General features: G+C 41.9%; 1 protein-coding gene across 1 annotated transcript in view; it reads right to left on the bottom strand.

Moving 5' to 3' along the window:
• Positions 1 to 474: 474 nt before the first annotated feature.
• Positions 475 to 22274, bottom strand: part of INPP5D (inositol polyphosphate-5-phosphatase D) — a 57734-nt gene continuing 35934 nt past the window's right edge. Inside the window, exons 13-28 of the mRNA XM_081005830.1 lie at positions 21539 to 21656; positions 20432 to 20528; positions 17329 to 17467; positions 15282 to 15390; positions 14827 to 14915; positions 14559 to 14640; positions 13472 to 13561; positions 13241 to 13354; positions 11347 to 11429; positions 8189 to 8276; positions 7734 to 7883; positions 5129 to 5225; positions 4718 to 4837; positions 3998 to 4249; positions 2852 to 3419; positions 475 to 1585 (exon numbers count right to left, since the gene is read on the bottom strand). Coding sequence (XP_080861956.1) covers positions 1583 to 1585; positions 2852 to 3419; positions 3998 to 4249; positions 4718 to 4837; positions 5129 to 5225; positions 7734 to 7883; positions 8189 to 8276; positions 11347 to 11429; positions 13241 to 13354; positions 13472 to 13561; positions 14559 to 14640; positions 14827 to 14915; positions 15282 to 15390; positions 17329 to 17467; positions 20432 to 20528; positions 21539 to 21656 — 2199 coding nt within the window. The 3' untranslated portion in view covers positions 475 to 1582. The remainder of the gene's footprint in view (positions 1586 to 2851; positions 3420 to 3997; positions 4250 to 4717; positions 4838 to 5128; positions 5226 to 7733; positions 7884 to 8188; positions 8277 to 11346; positions 11430 to 13240; positions 13355 to 13471; positions 13562 to 14558; positions 14641 to 14826; positions 14916 to 15281; positions 15391 to 17328; positions 17468 to 20431; positions 20529 to 21538; positions 21657 to 22274) is intronic.

The following is a 22274-nucleotide window of genomic DNA, read 5'->3' as shown; positions in this document are numbered from 1 at the left end:
ACTGTACATTGCATGCCTTAGGATGCAAGCCAATCCATTTCACAAAAAGTTGGAGAAGTGCTCCAGGGACAGGTTTATGATGGTTAGCCCGATGCCTGTTGGAAATCCACAGGCAGGACCCAAGCACAAGAACACTCTCCCCTCCTTTGGCTTCCAGCAACTGGCGTGCAGAAGCATGCTGCTTCCTACTGTAGAGGCACAGATAGCACAGCTGTCATAGCCTTCGATAATCCTCTCCTCCATGCTTCTGTTCCATCAGGCAGAACCAGCTTTTCTCAAGTTCAGCCATGGAGAGAATACAATTCATTTGGATAGAACATGGCAAGCATGCTTCCCAGCACACAAATATGCTACACCTGTATTTACTTACTTGATCATTCAGTATATTTTATATCCAACTTCTCTCCCAAGGCAGTGCACCCTGAGCACCCAGGTGGCAGCTGGAGACCCTTTATAATTATCAGCACATAAAAACAAATTATCATATTTTTTTATTTTAGCAACACATTTTAACAAAGTAGACATCAGAAACTGCACAATTTTATGACAAAGCTGTGCACAAGAGTCTGAGAGAGACAAGTAAAAAGAAACTAAACATAATAGCTGACATCATGTTCAATGAAGTCAGCTTGTATCTAATGCCACTAAAACAACCAGGAAGACAGTCTACTCTGCAGTAGGATTGACTTTTTAAAAAATGCTAGACTAACTTCCTGTGGTCATTTTAATTTGCTTCACATTTGTACTTAAAAATTATATTTTAAAAAACCTCCACATTTTTTCCTACTTACTAATAAAAAAGACCACAAGGACAGATCAGATTGCTAAGGCTCTTCTGGTATTAATACCTAGGAATCTTTCTGTACCTAGTAAGGAGCCCCTTTATCCCAATCCATGCTACCCATCAAACTAATTGGAAGAAAAACTCGGTGGCAGCTTACTATTAATAGACCTGCAGTTTCAAGGGACACACATACTACCAGAAAATCCATACTCTTTCTGCCCTAATCCTGTGAAAAATACAAAGTTATAGCACTTTTGACAGCATTGTTTGTTCTTGCTTTTCCACTCCACTGAGGGGAGGAATGCCATGAAGCTCTGCCAATTTCAAGATGGTTCCTGCTGAGAAAGAATTGCCCTCATTCAGGTTTGAAATACAGTAACCTACAAGCTTGTGTATGCAGAGCACTTTTTGGATGTACCTAACTTGTGCTTTTCTCCTTTTCCCATCCTTAGTACCTTTTGTAACACAAATGTTCACAACTCCTTTGCTCTCAAAAGAATTACCAAAGCTGCAATGTAAAAAATCTATTATTATTATTATTATTATTATTATTATTATTATTATTTTAACCATTACGGCATTTGCTGGTATCGGACATCTTCATGTATCTTGGCCTAAAGTAGTCTTGCATGATGTCTCAGGAGTTGTGTACTGATAGATAGAGATTATCTCTTTCAAAAAATTAAAAAGAATTCCAGGGCTTTGTGAACCAGATCAGAGGATATAGACATGAACTCTCGAAAATGTCCATGCAGGTTCACTTCAGGACTCGTTTCAAGGTCTCATCTGTGAAGTTGTTCACTGCAAAGACAAAAAGAACACCCACTCTTCAGCTTACCTACAGAATAATTATATAGCATTTACACTGCCCAAAGGCAAGGACCCTACATCTTAACCAAGACATTGTTTGCCTCAAGCAATATCTGCCTTGTAGATGACACTGGGAGCCATTGTTGGTGGATGCATTTTGCATTAAGCCCAAGTTACTGTTTGCTTTGCAAAAGCACTATCTGTATCTGCTCTGGTGATGCTCTTGTGTAATACCTCAGCAGGTATTGTATCTCTGCGCAAAGGGACCCTCAGATATAAGACTTTAGCTCCTAAAGTTTTAAGCAGCCAACAAATACTTAACAGTTGTCTCTGGTGCCATTGAGGCATACAGCTAAAAAGTATTCTCCTTTATCTTCTTCCCACTACCCCAAAGCTACCAGTGCAGCAGAAGACCTGCTTGCAATCAGGATCTTCTCTAAAATCAAGGAAAGGACTAACACCAGCACTTTAGCAGGGTGCATTATCTTGTCCCTAAACTCGCTGCCTGTTACTACTAACATGTTTTTCAAAATAAGTTTTAACCATTGTGTCTCCGGTTATCAGTCTAATATTTGCATTATTAGTTTATTCACAACCCAAAACCACTTTGTTCTTTGGTGGTAAATGAACGGACTCTCATTTACCACCCAAAGAATTAAGTGGGTTTGGGTTTAGGGAACTGACTGCTTTTAATGAAAGGTGTTACGCGGTTTTTATTGTAATTATTGGTATGGTTTTAATAGGTTTTATATATGCATATACAGTAGTTTTACTTCTATCAACTTTTTTCATGATCCCTGTAAGCGGCCTTGAGTCCTGACATGGAAAAAGACGGGATAAATATATAATAATTATTATAAAGTAACTAAAAATGCAAACACTGGTGGTAAATGAGAGTCAAACCTTTTGGTTCTGTGTGGCCTTACAGCAAAAGTAATCACCAAAGCACGGCAGCATCCTGCCCCAATTAAAAATTGGCCCCCAAACTTCAGCAGGCTGTTGAAGCACATTTTCAACAAATGGTAAGTCCCTTTTCACTACAATGATACAACACTTCTAATCATGGCAATGCATCACATTGGCTTACAACAACAAAAAGCAAAGCTCAAACAAAAAGCTCAGTGACAGAGCACCTGCTTGTTATGCAAATAGCCCCAGGTTCAGCCCACAGCATCTTCATGCAGGGCTGGGAAAAATCTCTGCCTGAAGCGCACTGCATAGCAGCTGCCACTTCCTGCAGCCCTATCCTAAACGTACCGGCATCGTTGTCCGGCTTACAGGTCCATTGTCGTTTTGGTGTTTTCTGTGGTGTGGAAGTTCTGAGCTGTCTCGATAATCTTTCCCCTTGGTGTTCTGCATGTCAAGCACCACTTGACTCTTGGATGGAAGAGGTGGTTTGCTGTGTCCTACTTCAGACCTTGAGAATTTGACAGGTTTCTTCAATGGTGGTACTAGGGGGTCTAAGTTGGAACAGGGCTTCTGCTTGCCAAAAGTCTTTTCAGGCACTGCAGTCTTTCCCTCGGATTGGTTGGAATAGGTGTGACAACGAACTCTGGATGCAGGGACTGGGAAGGGTGGGGAGGACTGCTGCTTGTATGCCGATTTGCTACTGTCAGGCTCCGGTAACTTGGGGAAAGGGAAGCTCTGGTCAGGGATATTTGGGAGCTCTTTTCGAGACATCTTGGAGAATTCCTGCTCTCTCTTGGACGGCATTTTGTCCTTGGTTTTTGCAAAGTCATAAAGTGGGTTATCAATCATCTCTGGTTTAGGGTACATGTCATCTGGTAGAAATGGCTCTATCATGCTTTTCCTCACCTCGGCATACCTGCAATGGGAAAGGAGCGGGGGAAATATCAAAGGGAAAGCAAGGACAGGTTAAACCAAAGAAACTAAAAGAGGCCGGGAAGTAATCAAAATGACTGTGATAAAATACATGAGAATAAAATGCTGGTGAAGACTGAACTTTATACAATAGCAGTGGTATTAAAAACCTGTTCACCACCACAACAGTGCTCAGATTTTAAAAAGTGCCTTCAGCTGGGCTGGAAATGATTTGTTGAAATTAGATGTACCAACTATGCACTTCAGAGAAGTTACTGTGTCTGCCTACCAGGAAGGTGGTGATGCTGGTGGCACCTCACTTAATATTTTCTCGTTTCTGTGGTTCATGGGTGGGGAATCTGATGTCCTCGAAATTTTGGACTACAGCTTTTCTTAGCCACAGCAAGCATAGCCAGTTGTCTGGCATAATAGGAACAACTGGAGTGTCTTAAGTTCCCAATCTCTGTTAACACCTGGCACCTACAACCCAGTCAATCTCTCAAACGCCGATGAATTACTCTGCTAAAGAGAAGGTGAATGAGGAGGAATTAGAACATCTCTAGAGGGTGTGCAAAAACTCACACTTGATCCTTTCGATGAGTTGTAGACTGAGTGGGTGCTCTTGGAGATCCGGGTGACTGGGTGGAAGGTGTGGTGGGAGACTCTAGTCCCATCAGACAAGTACTGTCTTTGGATTGTAGGTCATAGTTCCATGCAGCAGGCAGTTGGTCTGGTGAAGGGATCTGCTTAAGTTGGCCTGTTGCAGGGAATTGTTGAGAGGCAGCCGCCATCCGTAAGTAGCTGGGATTATTGATATCTGTGGCCACCGTACTTCTGAGGAGAAAGAGTTGCGGAAGACAGAAAATCAGTCAGGACCATAGAATACAGAGTTAGAGAAGCGAATCCCAACCCTTAGCATAGAATATCAGTAGCTGGGAAGTGCAGCTGAGCAGGTTGCGCTCATGTCCAGTTTATAAGCTTCTCACAAACATCTGGCTGGCCACTGTGAGAACAGGATGCTGGACTAGATGGGCCACTGGCCTGATCCAGCAGTCTTGTGTTCTTAATACAAAGTTAGAGAAGCAAGGTTTTTATCTAGAGCAGCTTTTCCCAACCTGGTGCTCTCCAGATGTTCTGAACTCAGCTCCCTATCAGCCCCAGCCACCACAGCCAATGGTCAGGGATGCTGGGAGTTGGGAGTCAAGCAATATTTGGAGGCTGCCTGCATTTCCAGGCTCTTCTTCTAGGCAGGAAGAATTCTTTAGTGCATACAGCAAAGCACACTAAGGTAAAAATCACTACCGCAAAGGATCAGTCTTGCTCGGTTCATCTAGAGAAGTTGTTGCCGTTCCTCGATAGCGGGCAATAGCTGCTGCTTCTTTGGCCATTATGTGAGTGGATTTTCTGCTGGAACAAGGCTCCCTTTCAGGGGAAGACAGTGCGTTAGTAGGTTCCATAATCTAATAGTTTTCAAGCATAATGGTAGCATTTTCTCCATGCAGCCATTTTTCACATCTGTTACTTTATTTGGAGATAGTTTTCAATGCTCTTATTATATTCTCTTGGTGTGCTGGGGAATAATACATGTAAACAACTTTCTTGTTTATTCTGCAATGCACACAAGCTCTGGCAGATCCATATCTGCCTGAGGGCACGTCACCAGCCAACATGTCAGTCATCTTTGCACACATAAATTAACTGCCTTTATCCTACCTATTCACCGGTTCCCACTCTTTGGCATAGTCTACACAGCTCGAGACCCTCACTGGTTTCTGGCCAGCAGCCTCATCCCGTTCAATCTTCACAAAGTCTAGAGGAAAGATACAAAAGAAATATAACAGTGCTTAGGGCTGCAGTACAAGTTTGTAACATTTAGGTTCTAAATCCCTGAGATGCAGTCTCCACCTAAACGGTTCCACAAGCACAAGGAATTTTAGCTATGCAATGGAACTTCCTCAGCCTCTCCTCCCCCTGTGTGACTCCTAAAACTGTTCCAGGAGTCCCAACAGGTGGGTTGCAAGACCAGGCCCACCTGCCTCATTCTCTAGTAGAATTTGGGTGCTTAGCTGAATTAATCTCCCCTCACTGCCTACATAGGCCTGAGAGGGTCTCTGTACTTGTTAAGAGTTACATAAATGAAAAAAAAACCAATCCATTCATCCTAGTGTAACATGGAGGAAGTTCATGGGGGTGAGGGGGTGGGCAGTGGCATTCTCTTGGCGGTACTAGGGCCAGGATGAAGCAATGTAGTGAAGGGGGCAGGTGAGCTCCAGGGCTGGCACTGCAAATAATAATAATAATATAATAATAAAATTTTATTTATATCCCGCCCTGCCTGCCGAAACCGAAGCCCAGTTCCTCAGTCCTCACCACCACCACCACCTCTCCTTGTCCAATCTCTGTCATGACGAGCACATTGCTGCAAGGAAAACATCACTGCCTCCACTACCCCTCACAAGCTACAGTAACATTGTGAGAACCACAACTAGTGAAATGGCCCTATGCTGGAGCCACTGGCACTATAGAGACAGGAACAGCTGCACCTTGGAAAAACTCCCCCTCCAAGTATCTCTTGAAGGTACAGATTGAATATTCAAAAAGGTTTGATATTTGCAGGTCTTTCCAAGCACTAATTAAACAAAGATATTTCTTTTTCTCAAGAAGAAACAACACATAGCTACTTCTCTTCCATGAATGATATTTGATATCAATGCTTTTCTATCAGGTTTTTAATTCTATTTCGATTATGTTTGACATCCGGCTCAACAATGCCAAAGACCACTAATGTTTTCAAAAAGACAACAGTGATCTGCATTTTAGAGCCAGTTTGGTACCCCATTTTTCAACATATCTGATGAAAAGGAGAAGGAGAGGGAGAGGGAGAGAGGGAGAGATGGAGAGAGGGAGACCTGCTCCCAGAGCCTGATCAGCAATCACATTTAATTTTTTAAAAATTAAATACTACACCCTGGATTGCGATTGGCACCACAGCACAAGGGAAAGTTGAAACCTTCCCATCCCAGCCAAATTCTCAGTAAAAATCACACACAGCTCCTTGCACTTGCAGCAATAAGTACTGGGGTTGGGGGAACATAGAAAAAAAATCTTTTCAAATGCTTATTACCAGAATCATTCTTCAGGATTTTCACAGTGATTACGGCTCTTCTCTTTCACACACTGATATTCCCATTACAAGGAGATTATCTCCATATCCCCCTTCAAATATCAAAATGTCTAAAGGGCATTGTGGGTTTTCCTCCTCATTCTAATTGCTGTGCATGGGGGGGTGTTATTTTTTACCAATATAGGTGCTGGAGAGGGAAAATTTAAGCCACCCCTCCCTTGTGATGCTGATGACAACCCCCCTGCCCACCCACCCCCAGCACATGCCTGTTATTAAATTTTTAAAAGCCTATGACATGGCTGCTAATCACATCATTCATATAATACAGAGTGAAAATAAAGCAGATGTGAAATCTATATTGCTGACCGTCAGGTAGAGGGCTCCCTCTCGCTGTTCATTTGGTTGGAAGCAGGAAAGAAGAGCTATAACTTTATTCTGTAGATCTCCTGTATATTTGTTTATACCACAGTGTCGGGGCGGGAATTACTTTTCAACCCCAAAAGCCACAGTGGTTTGTTTTTTTAATGCTTAAACTCTCCATTATCAGAGTCAATCTTCAGGATCTTCACAATAAGGCTTCTTCACACACTGATACTCTCCTTACAAGGAGAATACCTTCACACAGGAAAACATCTCTCCATCACACACACACACACACACACACACACACATATATATATATATATATATATATATATATATATATGGCAATGTGAGATTCTCCCCTGCCACATATAAGCGATTTTAGCAGACAAAGACTCATGCTACCCGTCACATATCTTCTGCTTATGGATGTAACACACAAACAATGGTTTGCCATTTTGTGAATGAACCTTGGATTCATGGCCTCCCTAATCCCATCTCCCCTGCTGGTGCAGCTATGAGAAGAAGATCAGAAGCATTCACTTCATTATTATTTTTAACTAACTTGCTTTGCATTATGTCTGAACCCAGAAAAATTGTGGTTAGGCTTAACTATGGATTACCAAAACAAGTCAACTTCAAGCTGCGGTTTATGAAGCTGGTTTATTTTCATAAAACCTTAGTTAAGATTAGCCACTGTTTAGGGTTTGGGCATAACACTAAACGATGGTTAACTGAAAATGAAATGAAAACTGATCTTCTTGCAGACAGGCTGAAACAGGAGAGGGAGGAGCCCACAAGCCCATTGCTTGTTCATGTAACTTGCCTTACCATATAGTTTTTCTCTCTGTTTCCCTTCAGATGTTTGCAGCTTGAATTCGCCTTGGAAGATGCCTGTCTTTTCCCCATGGTGTGTGAGCATAGTTTGGATTGGGACTTGGGATTCTGTAGCTCCACTTCGAAGGGCAATGCAGCCTTCACCTAGAGAAAGACAAGGGAACAGATAATGCCAGAAGGACAGGTTTGCACAGGTAACTTGTTGGAGGGAGACTGGATAAATCCATAGCGATTATGTTCCTTGTATAAAGAACCACAGTCCTCAGCAATACTTCAAATTACATTTTTAAAATATATGCTGTTGTAAAATGTTGCTATCGTAGAAAAGAGATCCTAGAAACCTAGAAATTCATACACGCATTTTCTCCCACACATTAAACAACTTTGTGGGGAGGGGGAAACGTAAGGAGAGGTTGACTCATGTGTAAGCTTTAGAGGCAAAGTCTTACCATAGGATTCATCACTATCTGATGATTTAATGCTGATCAGAATGTGCTGGTCTAGCAGGTACTCTGGATCTGAAATAATTGGAGTCAGCTGCAAGAGAAAGCTCAGAAAGGTCAGTAATACCAGACTGGGGAATGTATATACAATATCTATGCCAGAAAGTAGCACATTTCCCTTACAAATGCAATTGTGTTAAAGTTAGCCTCTGTAGTCAGTCAAAGCTTATGCCATCAAAGCTCAGAGTACTACAGGACTCCTTGCTATGGTTTTCGTTACCCTTTTGGAAATTGCAATAAAAGTTGCTATCCTACTTGCGCTTTCCTAGGAGTGAGTCCTATTGTGATCAGGAGATTTACTCTCAAGAAACAATGTTTAGGATCTCAGCCTAAGGGTAATATCAGAGCTGCTTTTGAATTCCAGTGTTACAATTTTTTACTTGCTGAACAAAAATTACAATGACTGAAGGACCTACACTTGATGGGTCGTTGTAGCCAGTCCTGGATCTCCGATTACTACATTTAGATAACATACAAGTTTTCCAATACGTTCATACGTTGCATTTTAGGTGTACATGCTTATAAATGTACACCTAAAAATATGGGATGTGAAGCAGCACTCAGAGAAAGGAATGGTGGAAATCCTGTAAGGTACAGAGCTAGTGCAGTGGGAAAGAGACAAAGCTGGAAGTCCCCAGTCTGAGCCTTGCCTCTGTGAGTTGAAGTCACAAGGTAGTCCTAGGTAGAGATGTCAGGAAATGTGAAGATCTTGGAGGGCTGCTGAAAACACCTGTACACCTAAAAGATAATCTTATTCCCTGTAGAGGGCATTCTGCAGATACCATCTTATCGGGAAGACTGTTTCACACCATGTTGGAATTTAGTGTGGCATTACCTTCCCTTTGGAACTCCTTCCCACTTGATAGCAGAAAGATGTCTTCTCTGTTGTCATTTCAGCACCTGCTGAAGACGTTCCTTCTAATCAAGGACAAGCCTTCTAAAATATTTATCCCAATTGATTTCTCTTGGATTTGAGTAGCTTTTATGCATGTGCTGCTATTGTTTCAAACTGCTTTTATTTTTATATTTGTTTTTAACTGATTTTATATGTGCAGCTCTTTAAGCTATTTTTATCTATGCAACTATTATACATGCTGTGTAACCCTAATCTTCATAGGACGTGATTTAATAATAATAAATAAAAATAATAAAATAATAATTAACTAAGTTATGTGACATGCTTTGAACATTAAAACACACTACATAAATGCCAAGCAAATGTATTAGCGTATCTCTGTCTGCCTTCTAAGAAACCACTGGTACGATTCTTTCTGACATTAATGACTTAGGATGATTTGCATGTGCACTTCTGATATCACAACTCTAAAGCAATTGTAAGTTAAAATATAACATTTTCAATGAGACACAGTTAACACTGTGATAAAAGAATGCTAGAATTTCCCTGATGATATTACAACACATGTATTAGCAAAGGTGGAAACAAATATTCCAGTTGGCCAACAATGGTTTTCAAGGAAGAAATCCCTGTTATTTGAAGCCACATCATATAATCTCTTTCATTTTGTAGCTGCTTTAATATATTCTTCAGGTTTTTAGAACATCTGGTTACAAATACGGGTTCTGTATCTGAAAGCGATGCCCAACTCCAGTTTCTGAACTGAAAATCTGTGAAGGTGAGACCATGTGTGGCCATCACAGGGTGTCATCATCGTAACATCTTGTTAAAGTAGAAGGGAGAATCAGCCATAAGGTCTTGTCCCTTCTTATGCTTGTTATGTAAGAGTCTGGAATGTAACACACCACAAACGGCTAACTGGGGCTACTAGATTTCTCTTGGCATCCCTTAGCTGCAAGTCCTTTTAAGGACACCAGCTGGAATGTCATTTCAACATGTTCTTCCAAACTATTTAATTACCCATATGTTCATTTAGTATAAGTATTTGGAGCAGGGCTCCTAAGAAAGCATTCTATAGCCTATCTAGAAGAGAGAGAGAAATTCAAAAATTGGGGGGTCTGAGCTTTTGATTATGTGGAATCATAAAACCTTAGTGTTAGAATGGATCTGCACTGTGGGTTGTTGAAGAAGATCTAGAAGTTTTTCTCCCAAGTAGGACTCCTGTTTTGGGGGAACTGCATTTCCACAGCAGTCAAATCTCAAAATGTTGGTGCAAGGAAAATGCAACTTTCACCCCAACCTTGTCATCCCACCACTTAGACGCACTGGGAAGTGCTCATCAAGAGTGACTCGTGACATACAGTAATAATATCTCTCCCACATGATTGTGTGTTAATTTTATTTATGTAACTGTATTGTGTACCTTGTTGTACCTTTTATTTCAGTATACCCTCCATCTGGCCCTCCATCTTAAAATGCTCCCCTGCTTTAGCACTCAAGCAATGGGGAGAGTGCTTGCTGAACTAACAAAAGTGGTGCTATACACTCTTGAGAGTCCCATGGACTGCAAGAAGATCAAACGCATCCATTCTTAAGGAAATCAGCCCTGAGTGCTCACTGGAAGGACAGATTGTGAAGCTGAGGCTCCAATACTTTAGCCACCTCATGAGAAGAGAAGACTCCCTGGAAAAGACCCTGATGTTGGGAAAGATGGAGGGCACAAGGAGAAGGGGACAACAGAGGGTGAGATGGTTGGACAGTGTTCTCGAAGCTACAAACATGAGTCTGACCAAACTGTGGGAGGCAGTGGAATACAGAAGTGCCTGGCGTGCTCTGGTCCATGGGGTCACGAAGAGTCGAACACGACTAAACGACTAAACAACAACACACTCAGCAAAACGACCTTGTAATTTTGAGGATTTCCCCCCTAATTATTTTTTAAACTTCCTGTGCACCTCCTCCTCTGCTGCTGAATGTTAAAAAAGAATTTGGTCAGTTCCACTTCCCTGCTGTTCAGCAGCAGGGAAGTGAAACTGACACAAACATTTCTGTGCAGCAAGATGATTCCCTTGTCTGTCTATTGAGTACTGGATGTAGCACAATCAGAGACACGTGGAAGGATTGTACAAGCAACAATGGTGACCGAGGATGAACTCTGCACAATCTTTTGTGTTTTTATATAAACTGCAGCAAAGCTACAGATGGAAGACATTTGTTAAAATAAGCATGAAACATACTGCAAGGCTACCTTAGGAAGGGCTTCAACAAACTTCACCACCAGTTCGCCTTCATTTCCTTCCTCATTTTCTCCCTCCTGGCTCTTTACAAAGCCTGCAAAAGTGTTAGAAAAGAAAAATCATTTGCCAGCTGAGAAATGCACAACAAGCACACACATTTGCAAAACTAAAATAAAAAAAACTTGGCAGCAAATGGAAACTGCTAATTATTCTGCTTTCTGGACACAAAAATGGGAAGCATTTGTGTGTACAAGAATATGATTCTATCAGAATGTTTGCGAAGTCCATTTATTGAGTCCACTGAATGACCTTAGTATCTTGTCTTTTTATTATTTCCTTTCATTTAATAAAGGTGTTAGAAGTCTCAGTGCATGTGTGGACAAGAGGATAAGGAGAACATAACAGCTCTTCCTACGCCACTCAAGATAGCACATTTTTGAAATTCTAATTTAAGATTCCTAACACATGGTTTCCATAGAAATGTATGCAAATCTCTGTATATCCCCCCCAATTTTTTTTGTGTGGAGCTGGATTAATCGATCTCTGTGACATGTGAATAAGAGTACAGTAGAGGCATGCTATTTTTCTTTGCAGAGGAAAGAATAGTCAACAGACTTTGGGCATGTACTCTCTCACTGCATAAATGGCTGAGATTCAGGAATTCATACAATTTCCAGCATTGATGTACGGTTCTGCTTACAAAACAAACAAAATGATTGTCTCCCAAGTCATCAACTGTTTTTATTGGCTGCAATTCACAATGCGATTAAGCTGTAGCATTCCAATTTAAGTTCTGATAAAATACAAGGCAATTCTCCCAATCTTGGGAGAATCGATTTACATGGCTACCCCTAATATTTTTCTGCCCAAGTTGCTCTGCAATTGTGACAAAGGAGGCTCTGAATTGCTTGTTATGAAGATAGAAAACTGATTTTGCATGCCACTGCAAGCCTTCCAATTTAAGGTAGAGAGATTTTGTGCAAAGACTATGCAATCTGGAGACAAGAAAAGCAAAAAAATGACCTCTCTCTCTCTCACACACACACACACACACACACGAGAGAGAGAGAGAGAGAACAAGTTCATTCTCCTACAGTGAATATAGTCATTCCACCAAATGCTGTGTACTACTATTATACAACACAGAATTAGGTTTAGGACTAGAAATTACATCTGTTGACTGCACTATTCTACTTTGAATGGGTTCAATAACTTGGTATATGGACTACACCCACATCACATTTTCTTCCAAGCTCAGACCAGCATGTATAGTATTTCCCCCTCTCTTCTTAACCCTAACAATAACTGTGTGGTAAGTTCCAGAGCATGGTCTGAAGGTGCATGGTGCGGCAACCTTGTTGAAGCCAAGTAGGTCTGGTGAGTGCCAGAATGGGAGGCAACCCTCTGAGGGCTCTATATATATCACCTTCTATGGTATAACATAAATTAAAATACGTGATTTATGGAGAAATATAGGGATATGCCATGCAGCAGCAGCAGCAGACTAAATTGCAGGGTCTGTGGCTAGTCTCAGTTGCCTGGCTGGCTTGTGCCCTTTGGATAATAGAATTGTAGGGCTTTTTTTAAAGGTATACTGCATGTATGAAACTTAAGTGATAATAAGAGAAACAGCCCTGATGATGAAATTTCAAGGGAAAGCAACAAATAAAAATTGGTAAAATACAGCAATTAACACCAAAGAGTTACTACAACAAAGAATGAAGTATTTCAAAAGACAAAGTGGAAATATTCTGATTCTCTCTCTCTCTCTCTCTCTCTCTCTCTCTCTCTCTCCCCCCCCCACTTTTGAGTTTGTCAGTAGCCCCCCTTCTGCAATATTGTCCCTTCTTGATAAACATCATTAGAGCTTCTGTATAATAAGACAAAAGGTGGAAGAAACAGTACTTTCTAGGCAGCTGGAGTAGAACTCAATGTAGAATTTTGTCTGAGACTTCGTCTTAAGGGTGGCACTGCAGCGCAGGAATTCAATCTGTCCCAGGGAGTCTGTGTACTTATCATCTGGAGAAAGGAGGACATTTGTTCAGGTTAAAGATAATAGTTTTTAAGCAATGAATGAGATTGTTTTCTACTACATCTTTATTAAGGGCAGGGAAAGCTTGCATGGCATTTGCTTACCATTCTTCGAGACAAACTGAGAGGTGACAGCAACCTCAAACGTAGCAAAGACAGGACTGTGGTCACTTGTCATGATGTCACTGGTGCATCCTAAGAGGAAAGTCAGATTCTAAGCACCTGTTTTTCTTGACCTCCCAAGGATGGAGAGAATAATGCAATTGTCTGTCCTGTACTCAGAGTTATCTATGGAAACAAGAAGCCCCATCTCTCCAAGGGGGTTGTGTACTAGATGGATCAGTCCATCTAGATGGATCAGTCCATCTAGTACACAAAAGTTTTCTGACACCAGGCTTTGGACATGGTTACTTGAAACACCACATGTTCCTGAACAAATCAGTCCAGGTGAGCCTTGGGGACCTTCTTCAGATTTCACCCCTCTCTGAAATAAGATAGGTGGTGGTGGCCAATTGTGGGGCCTTCTCTGTTTTGGCACTATACATTTGGAATCCCTTCCCTAGAGAGCTTTATCTTATACCCATTTTAATTTTCCTGTCATCACCAGGCCAAAATGACCTCAGATTGAGTGTTTGCTGTAGAACTATAGTTTTACGGCATTTCACGTTATATTTTGCTATATATCATGATTTTGATAAAATATTTCCTGTGATTTTATTTTATGTGTGTCATTTTGGTAAGAATCTGACAGCATTTGCCGAAGAGGTGCTTATAAGCATTTGATTGGGAACACATTAAAAATACATTTAAAGACAAACAAACCCAGAGGCCAGAACTGGGAGCCAGGATTAAGAAACACTAAACCACCAGCAGCCCTCTAATGCTACACAGCTTTTGACACAGGGAAAATGGGATATTCTACAGGTTACTGGCGGTAGTGAGGTTCTTCCTGCTTAGTGACAGCGGGCTAAGAAGGTGTTCTAACATCTGCAAGGTGCATTCCCAGTTATCACACAGCCAATTCTCTCCCCACTACACATCCAAGTTTTAGGAGCAAGCATTCCAAGCTAGAAACGACAGGGTGCATCCGTTGCTGAGAACTTGGCAGCGAAAGGCAATGCTACAGATTCAGCTCTGAATCATTTCCGTTTAAACCAGCTTTGCTGCTATTCCCAATCTGTTCTCTACCCACCATAAGATTGACACACCACATGCACCAGGGGATATGATTTCCAGAGCACTCGATCACACCAGGATGGCAAATTGTATTTCACCTGCAAACAAAAGGAGAATCAATATCGAAAACACATCACTCCACAAGAAGGAAAGCTCTGGTGCCAAAAAGCCAGCAGCTTGTTCCCAATTAGAGTTCTTTCACGGTGTTCCTCTATAGAAAGAGGAGCAGTTCTGGCAACAGACACCATTTGAAACATCGTAATGTGCTGGAAGATATGGCATACCCCTGTTGCTTTCTGCTTGGTGTAGACATAATGCTCCCGGGTGTTCCTTTCAAAGCGATAGGTTGGGGCAAATGTTATTTCTTCCTCCTCTGAAAGAGACAGATGGCTAGTTATTGTTTTAACCAAAACCTGGGTACACATGTCAAAGCACATCATGCAGGTTACTTCAAATCAATGTATGGGGCAACTCCTAGAACACAGTTAGCTGTTAGTATATGGTCTCTCACCATATGGATCGGCCAGTTTTCTTAATGCAAAGAAATCAATTACATTGCAAAGAAATAAAGGATTGTCACAAACAAAACATTTACCACATGTGTCAGTTTCTATACAGAGCAATTTAAAGCAGGTAATCACTCTCTCTACTGAGATTACTCTCTCAGTGATTACCCCTTTAGAAGGATGTTTTTCAATGGCAGAGTAAAAAAGGGCAAAGGAATAGGAGCAGAACTTACCAAACTGCAGAAACACCTTTTGATCCCTCTTTTCAATGAGAAGCTGGTCGTAAGGCAGTAGTTCTGCGTACTGCATCTGTTTGATCTTATGGACGATATTGTCTGCTTCCTGATAACAAGGAAATGTCATAATGGCAGATGTACCACTCGCTTTTCTTAAAAAAAACAAAAAAACCTTCCTGGTTAATAAATAGCACACTAGCATCTGAGGCCACAAAAATCTGTTACTGAAGCCCAACTACATCTGATACGCAACTGGATCTCCTGACACTTTGATTCTCAAAACTGGTTGATAGCAACGGTACATTTTCCAATCCAATCCACATACATTTTTCAAAGTTGCTGCAAGGACTAAGAGCAACTTGGAACAGGAGTGATTTAGATCAGGAAAACGACATGAGGAAAAGAGGATTTTTAAGGGATTTTTTTTAAAAAAAGGATTTTCAAAAGCCATCCCAAAGTGTTCCTGCTCTGATTCCATTTGAAGCTTCCTGTAGCAAGTTTTAAATAACAAACTAAGAACCTATCAGTTTCCCCCTGTGTTTTGTGTAGTTCCTATCCTTAGTTGCAAATACACCATCAAAAATGTTACCACCCTGGAATAGAGTTCAATGGGGCTTATGCCCAGGAAAGTGGATATAGGATTTCAGCCCTCAGGTGTTTAGTTTCCTAGGACCAAAATGTATTTGCTATATTGATCTCTTGATTACACTGCACCCAGTATCAGCACCCATTACGCCTCTCGTAACACCCCTAACCATCCCTTGGTGCTTTCCCACATATCCCTAACAGTCTTCTTCCGGCTTTTTCTTCCTGCTTGGTTACTCAGCAGCTGCAAATAGCCATGCTTTCCTTTAGGCTCCATGATACTTGCTTGCTTCAACTTCAGTAGCAACCACATATCCAGAGAAAACACAAGTCTGATTATTGGAAGAACAGGTTTCACCCAAGCTGAAGCGGGTGGTGTATGTGTGAGCAAAATGTATGGAGAATGATTCTAACGTAGGTTCATCACTAAAATCATGAATGTCTGCATGAACCCTAAGAGTGTGACCTAATTCAAATCTCATCCCACCCAAAAACTCATCAGGTGACAGGAATTCTCTCAGTTTCAGACCTTTGCTTGCTATATGAGGATGGTGTTATATGTTGGGGGAACCTTGCTAAACCCCAGAAATTAATAAATTGATTATTTGGAGTATTGAAGGGAAGATTGTAGGCCACTGGAAAAATACAAGCAGTGCGTCACCTGGGATAGAGGCATTAGCCCTACGAAAGGTGTTGATGGCCCATCTAAGAGGAATCTTGGGCCTGGGCAGACAAAGATTTGCCAAGGTGATGTTGTGTGGGTGTGAGGTGACAGGAAAAGAATGTCTTTAGCAAGGTGTGCTGGGAAGAAGAAGGATGAGAACAAAGAGAGGGGTCCATCTTGGGCAGGCTGAGAGAGAGAGAGATGCTTTGGACTCCAGCACTGAACTGCTGTGGGGAACAAGCCCCTCTTTGAGATGACCAGGCTGTAAGATGGGAACTCCCTCCATGCAGAGTGAAGGTGTAAACATATGAATAAACCACATTTTTTAAAAGTTACAACCATCTCCGCCACGTCTTCCAAAGGAGGATGGGTTCTGGAACCCCCTGGAATTTTGCTACTGCTCGGCAGAGAGTGGAAGTAAGTGCCCAACTTTTGTAACAATATAATAACATAAGTCTACTTTGCAAAGTTATTGTAAGGATAGCCAGGTTAAAGCATGTAGAATGCTCCAAACACTCCCAAGAGTTCTGCATAAATGCAAAGTACTATTAGCTAGTAGCAGAGTGCTGGACTAGGACTTGGGAAACCAGGGCTCAAATCCCCACTCAGCCATGAAGCTTACTGGGGGACCTTGGGCCAGTCACTCTCTCTCTCAGCCTAACCTACTTCAGAGGTTTGCTGTGAGGATAAAACTAGGAGGACAAGGACCATGTACACCACCTTGAACTCATTGCAGGAAACATGGGATAGAAATGTAATAATAAAATGCAATAGTAAATAAACAGGCTCTCTAACCGCTGTGGGCAACTCTAGGCGATAGTTCAGGTCTCCCAGCCAAAAGAGATGAGTAAACCGGTGGGTGATGTTAAATGGACTCAACTTCTTGTCTCCCAGCGACAGAAACCGCAGAATACTTGTGTAGTTCTGGTTCCGCCTATTAAAACACAAGAACAAAGCTCAGTATACCATTTTATTATATGGCCTCTCACCAGCAGCATTATCAGCAGAGACAGTTGGCTCAAAACAACAGTGGACTAGATAATAAGCCCATGAATCTTTCCCTGTCTTGGCTCTGGCTAAAGCCTCAGCTTCCCAAAGGCAATATACAGCCAGACAATCAGTTCTGTATAGCTATAGGAGTAACTTGTCTCTGTGCATTACTATGGAACTATCTGATCCAACTTTGGCCACTAGCTTGGCATTGTACACATTTAAATGGAAGTAGTAGCTGCTTGGTTGCCAGAAGAAAAGGTTTATGGGTTCTGTTTTTCTGTTTACTACTGATAGTTAACCGACTGGTGAAACTGGTCTAAATTTGAAGGGTCAGCAGCTTGAGGTATAGTCCGTTTCCAATAAAGGAACGCTTTTAAAAAAAAAAATGTCATTCACTGTGGAAAAAAGAGAAAGCACATACTATTTAAATGTATTGAATAAAAAGTGAGATCTATTTAAATGCCAGGGAGAGAAAGGAACCTTGCGCTATTTTTGCAGTATTTTAAAAGGGGCATCTTTAAGTGGATATATATACACAAATTTCACTGTAGGAAACACAAAAATTAAGAAACACCTTTGGAAATAGCTCTGTGTGTATATGTATGTACAGTCATACCTTGGATCCTGAACACCTTGGTACTTGGACGCTTTGGCTCCTGAACGCTGCAAACCCAAAAGTGAGTGTTCTGATTTGCGAACATTCTTTGGAACCCGAATGTCTGATGGGGCTTCCACGGCTTCCAATTGGCTTCAGGAGCTTCCTGCAGCCAATCAGAAGCTGCGCTTTGGTTTCCAAACGTTTTGGAAGTCGGACTTCTGGAACGGATTCCATTCAACTTCCAAGTTATGACTGTATGTGCATATTTGCCACCAGTAGCACTATACAACAGCTGTCTTAAACATCTGCATTCAATGCACTGCAATAGTGCTAGCTGCATTTCTGAGAGCTTCTTGTATTTGCATCCTGCTGGCTTCCAGGTATACCTTGATTTAAACTGATTGACCAGAGAATATTGTACAATGCAAAAAGAAATGCGTATAGCAGCAATTCAACATTATTGCTTCCAAATCTCTGAAAAGTTGTTGCCTCTACACAACCAAAAGGGCTCTGGGAATAAGATCCTCCATTCAAATGCCCTAATGCAGTCAAATCTGCAGGAAAAGAGGCAGCTTTAATTTACCATACATACTGTCTCTGTGTGAATGTATTTATTATTTATTTGTATTTATTTTCTGCTAAGTAGTCAGGAGTGCTTCAATACCTTCAGAGCTACTGCAACATTGGGCCTTGCACAAACAAATACGGGAGAACCGCCAAGCCTGGGGTACCTTGTAGCAATCTATGAGTGTGCTGGGGGACAGAAGGAAGACCTTGAAGTATGTGTTGCCATGGGAATTTGCAACTGCTTCAGGAAGCAAAAATTGGGGCATGTGAAGACGGAAAAGTACTGTGATGTAACACAGCTCGACTCTTCTGCTTTATATTGGCATGTTTGCATGGTTTCTATTTCTGGAGCACACAGCAAAGGGAGGGCTATACATTGAGTCAACAAACAAGCGAGACCTGTGAGCACAAATAGTTACAACCCCTCTGTTCCTGTTTTACTGGAATGTTCCCTTCTAAACCACAGGAAGAAACAACAATGGAAACCCAATCTTCAGATATTCACTTGTTGTTTTTAGAAAAAGAAGAAATTGTACAATCACAATTACAGATTCTTCAACTATCTAGCTACATTTTGTAGCCTGTGTCCATGCCCATGTGTGTGTATTACTGTTAAGTTGCACATGGTGGGGAGATGCTGTATAGCAACTCTCTGGTGCATTGAAATTTCACCCCAGAAAAATGAAGACATGTTTCAGGTGCCTAGGACTTACTTATCTGCCAATGTTTGTGAATTTTGTTTACACCACCAGCAGGACTGCAGCCTCAGGTCTTTGGTCCAAATAACCATCTGGGCCAAGATAAATAATCTGTGCCTCTTTGTATAGAAAAAAAAGCTTTTTGAATACATTCTATGTGTTCCATACTTCAGTGGGGCTTCTTGTTCCAAAGAATGCAGCTCAGGGTCATTAACAGCATGCTTAGCACTGGCCACTTTCCTTTGTCAGAAAAAGCAGCTGCACAGGGCCCCAATCCAGTTGGGACTGCAGTGCATGGGAAGAAGTTTTTCTTTTAAAAAAAAATTCCCTGTGCAAAATTCTACCCCACACCCTGGTGCTATTTGCAGACACAGCACCTTTAAGTGAAGAGGTAAACAGAGGAAAGGATTATCCCTTTCCATTGGGTTCCTGATCCCTGAACTAGATGGATTGTTGATTTGCTCCAGCTGGGCCCCCTTTATGCTATTATAGTCTTAAAATTGGCGGGTGGCACTGTGGGTTAAACCACAGAGCCTAGGACTTGCCGATCAGAAGGTTGGCAGTTCGAATCCCCGTGACGGGGTGAGCTCCCGTTGCTTGGTCCCAGCTCCTGCCAACCTAGCAGTTCGAAAGCACATCAAAGTGCAAGTGGATAAATAGGTACCCCTCCAGCGGGAAGGTAAACGGCATTTCTGTGCGCTGCTCTGGTTCGCCAGAAGCGGCTTAGTCATGCTGGCCACATGACCCGGAGGTTGTGCACCAGCTCCCTCGGCCAGTAAAGCGAGATGAGCACCGCAACCCCAGAGTCAGCCACAACTGGACCTAATGGTCAGGGGTCCCTTTACCTTTACTTACTAAGTATCTTTACTAGAAATAAGACATGCAAGGGTGACTATTTGAAATCCTTCCCATGCGTTTCTTTTCTTGTTCAAATAATACCCACCACCACTACCAAGTTGTCACATCTAATTTGAATATTTGTATTGATAGGAACCTCTCTGTCAGCAACTGCAAGGCTTTCCAATGGCCCTCAGAATTTTACCTGTGTTTCTTCTCACTTCCAGAAGTCAAATGGCTGTTCACAAAACCAAAGGAGGTTCCATTAAACATGAATGACACCCCAACAGCTCCTTTGTTGCCTGAGAGGTAAAACAAAACAAGAAACAGAGAGATTGAGAAATCAATCCAACCCCCAGGGCTAACTAGAACAGCAAAAGACTTCTAAAGTGGAGTAGCGGATGCAGAGAAGAGGAAACCAGAACAGCAGGACTTCACATGTGTAATGCAGAGTTCCACTGAATATTTTCTTCCAAAAGCTTAGGAAAGAAAGTGAAAGACGAATTTCCCTCTGCAATTGAACAAAGTTTTATTCTTCCAGTTATGGATTTTTTCAGCAGAGCAAGAAACCCTACGGTTTTCATTGATGGGGCAGTTCCTGCAAATTATTCCTGTGAATAACACTGTAGTGGAAAAAGGATTTACATATATTTGCAAGGATGCAAGGCATTCCTGAATTCCCATCATACTCACATCTGATCTGACTTATGACGGTATCAATGGAATGATTTGTGGGAGCACATCGATGAGCACACCTCTAACACTGAGAGTACATTATTGCATGTGAGTACACTAGCACAAATCACTGTAGGATTATATCAGCTATTATAGTACATTTCCAAAGGATACATCAGTAATTTTGCTGACAAAGTTGAAAGAGGAAGCAGTGACTTTCAAGAGTGGTCATGAAAAGAAGCATATCTTAGGATACTCTTTCATATTCTGTTTCAGTCTTTGGCTTCCTCTCATTTATTTGAATGTATAACCTTTGAGATCCAATGTACGATTTTTTAATTTTTTTTAAAAAAAGGATCTATGTGGCCAAAAAAAGGTAAGCCTGCCCTCCATACCTTCTGCCCTGGTAAGCCAGCAAGGCTTTGGAAGTGGAGGTGCCACTTCACACACAGAGACAACCCCAAATCACACCGTTAGAATAGTGCACAAATGAACCTTTGGCTCGGGTGCATGATTTAGGGAAGGAAATCCCATCGCTGGGAAGCAGGTACTGAAAACACCTCTCTGCATATCTTTCAACCTTTTGAGACTTGTTGTGATGAGAGCGTCTGTCAAGTACATTTTGTCCAAGCCTTACCCAGTCTGTTTGCAATTCCTGTCTTCACGTTGTCAATGCAGAGGTGGCTTATGCGATTCTCATGTTCTGGCTTGGCCAGGACAACAATCCTGATGTTCCAGAGGGTATGGATTGCTACCTAATCAGGAAAAAGGAAGTCAGCTGTCACATAGTTTGATGCAGTTGAACTGTAATATAGCCTAAAGCCATAGTAAAGGTTGTAGGGACACGGGTGGTGCTGTGGGTTAAACCACAGAGCCTAGGACTTGCCGATCAGAAGGTCGGTGGTTCGAATCCCTGCAACGGGGTAAGCTCCTGTTGCTCGGTCCCTGCTCCTGCCAACCTAGCAGTTCAAAAGCACGTCAAAGTGCAAGTAAATAGGTTCCGCTCTGGCGGGAAGGTAAACGGCATGGTTCGCCAGAAGCAGTTTAGTCATGCTGGCCACATGACCTGGAAGCTGTACGCCGGCTCCCTCGGCCAATAAAGCAAGATGAGCGCCGCAACCCCAGAGTCGGTCATGACTGGACCTAATGGTCAGGGGTCCCTTTACCTTATAGTAAAGGTTATTTGTATTATGACAGACAGAGGTCTATACTAAATCCTCTTCAAACATACCTCTGGTTCTCATTTTAGGGGAACGGCTGTAGTTCATTGACAAAGTACCTGCTTTGTATGCAGAAGGTCCCAGTTCAACCCTTGGCATCTCCAGGTAGGGGTGGGAATATTCCCTATCTGAAACCCTGGACAGCTGCTGCCA

This window comes from Podarcis pityusensis (genome assembly GCF_964106645.2).
Source record: "Podarcis pityusensis genome assembly, chromosome: 5".
Classification (NCBI taxonomy): domain Eukaryota; kingdom Metazoa; phylum Chordata; class Lepidosauria; order Squamata; family Lacertidae; genus Podarcis; species Podarcis pityusensis.
This window is presented reverse-complemented; position numbering and strand designations above follow the sequence as displayed.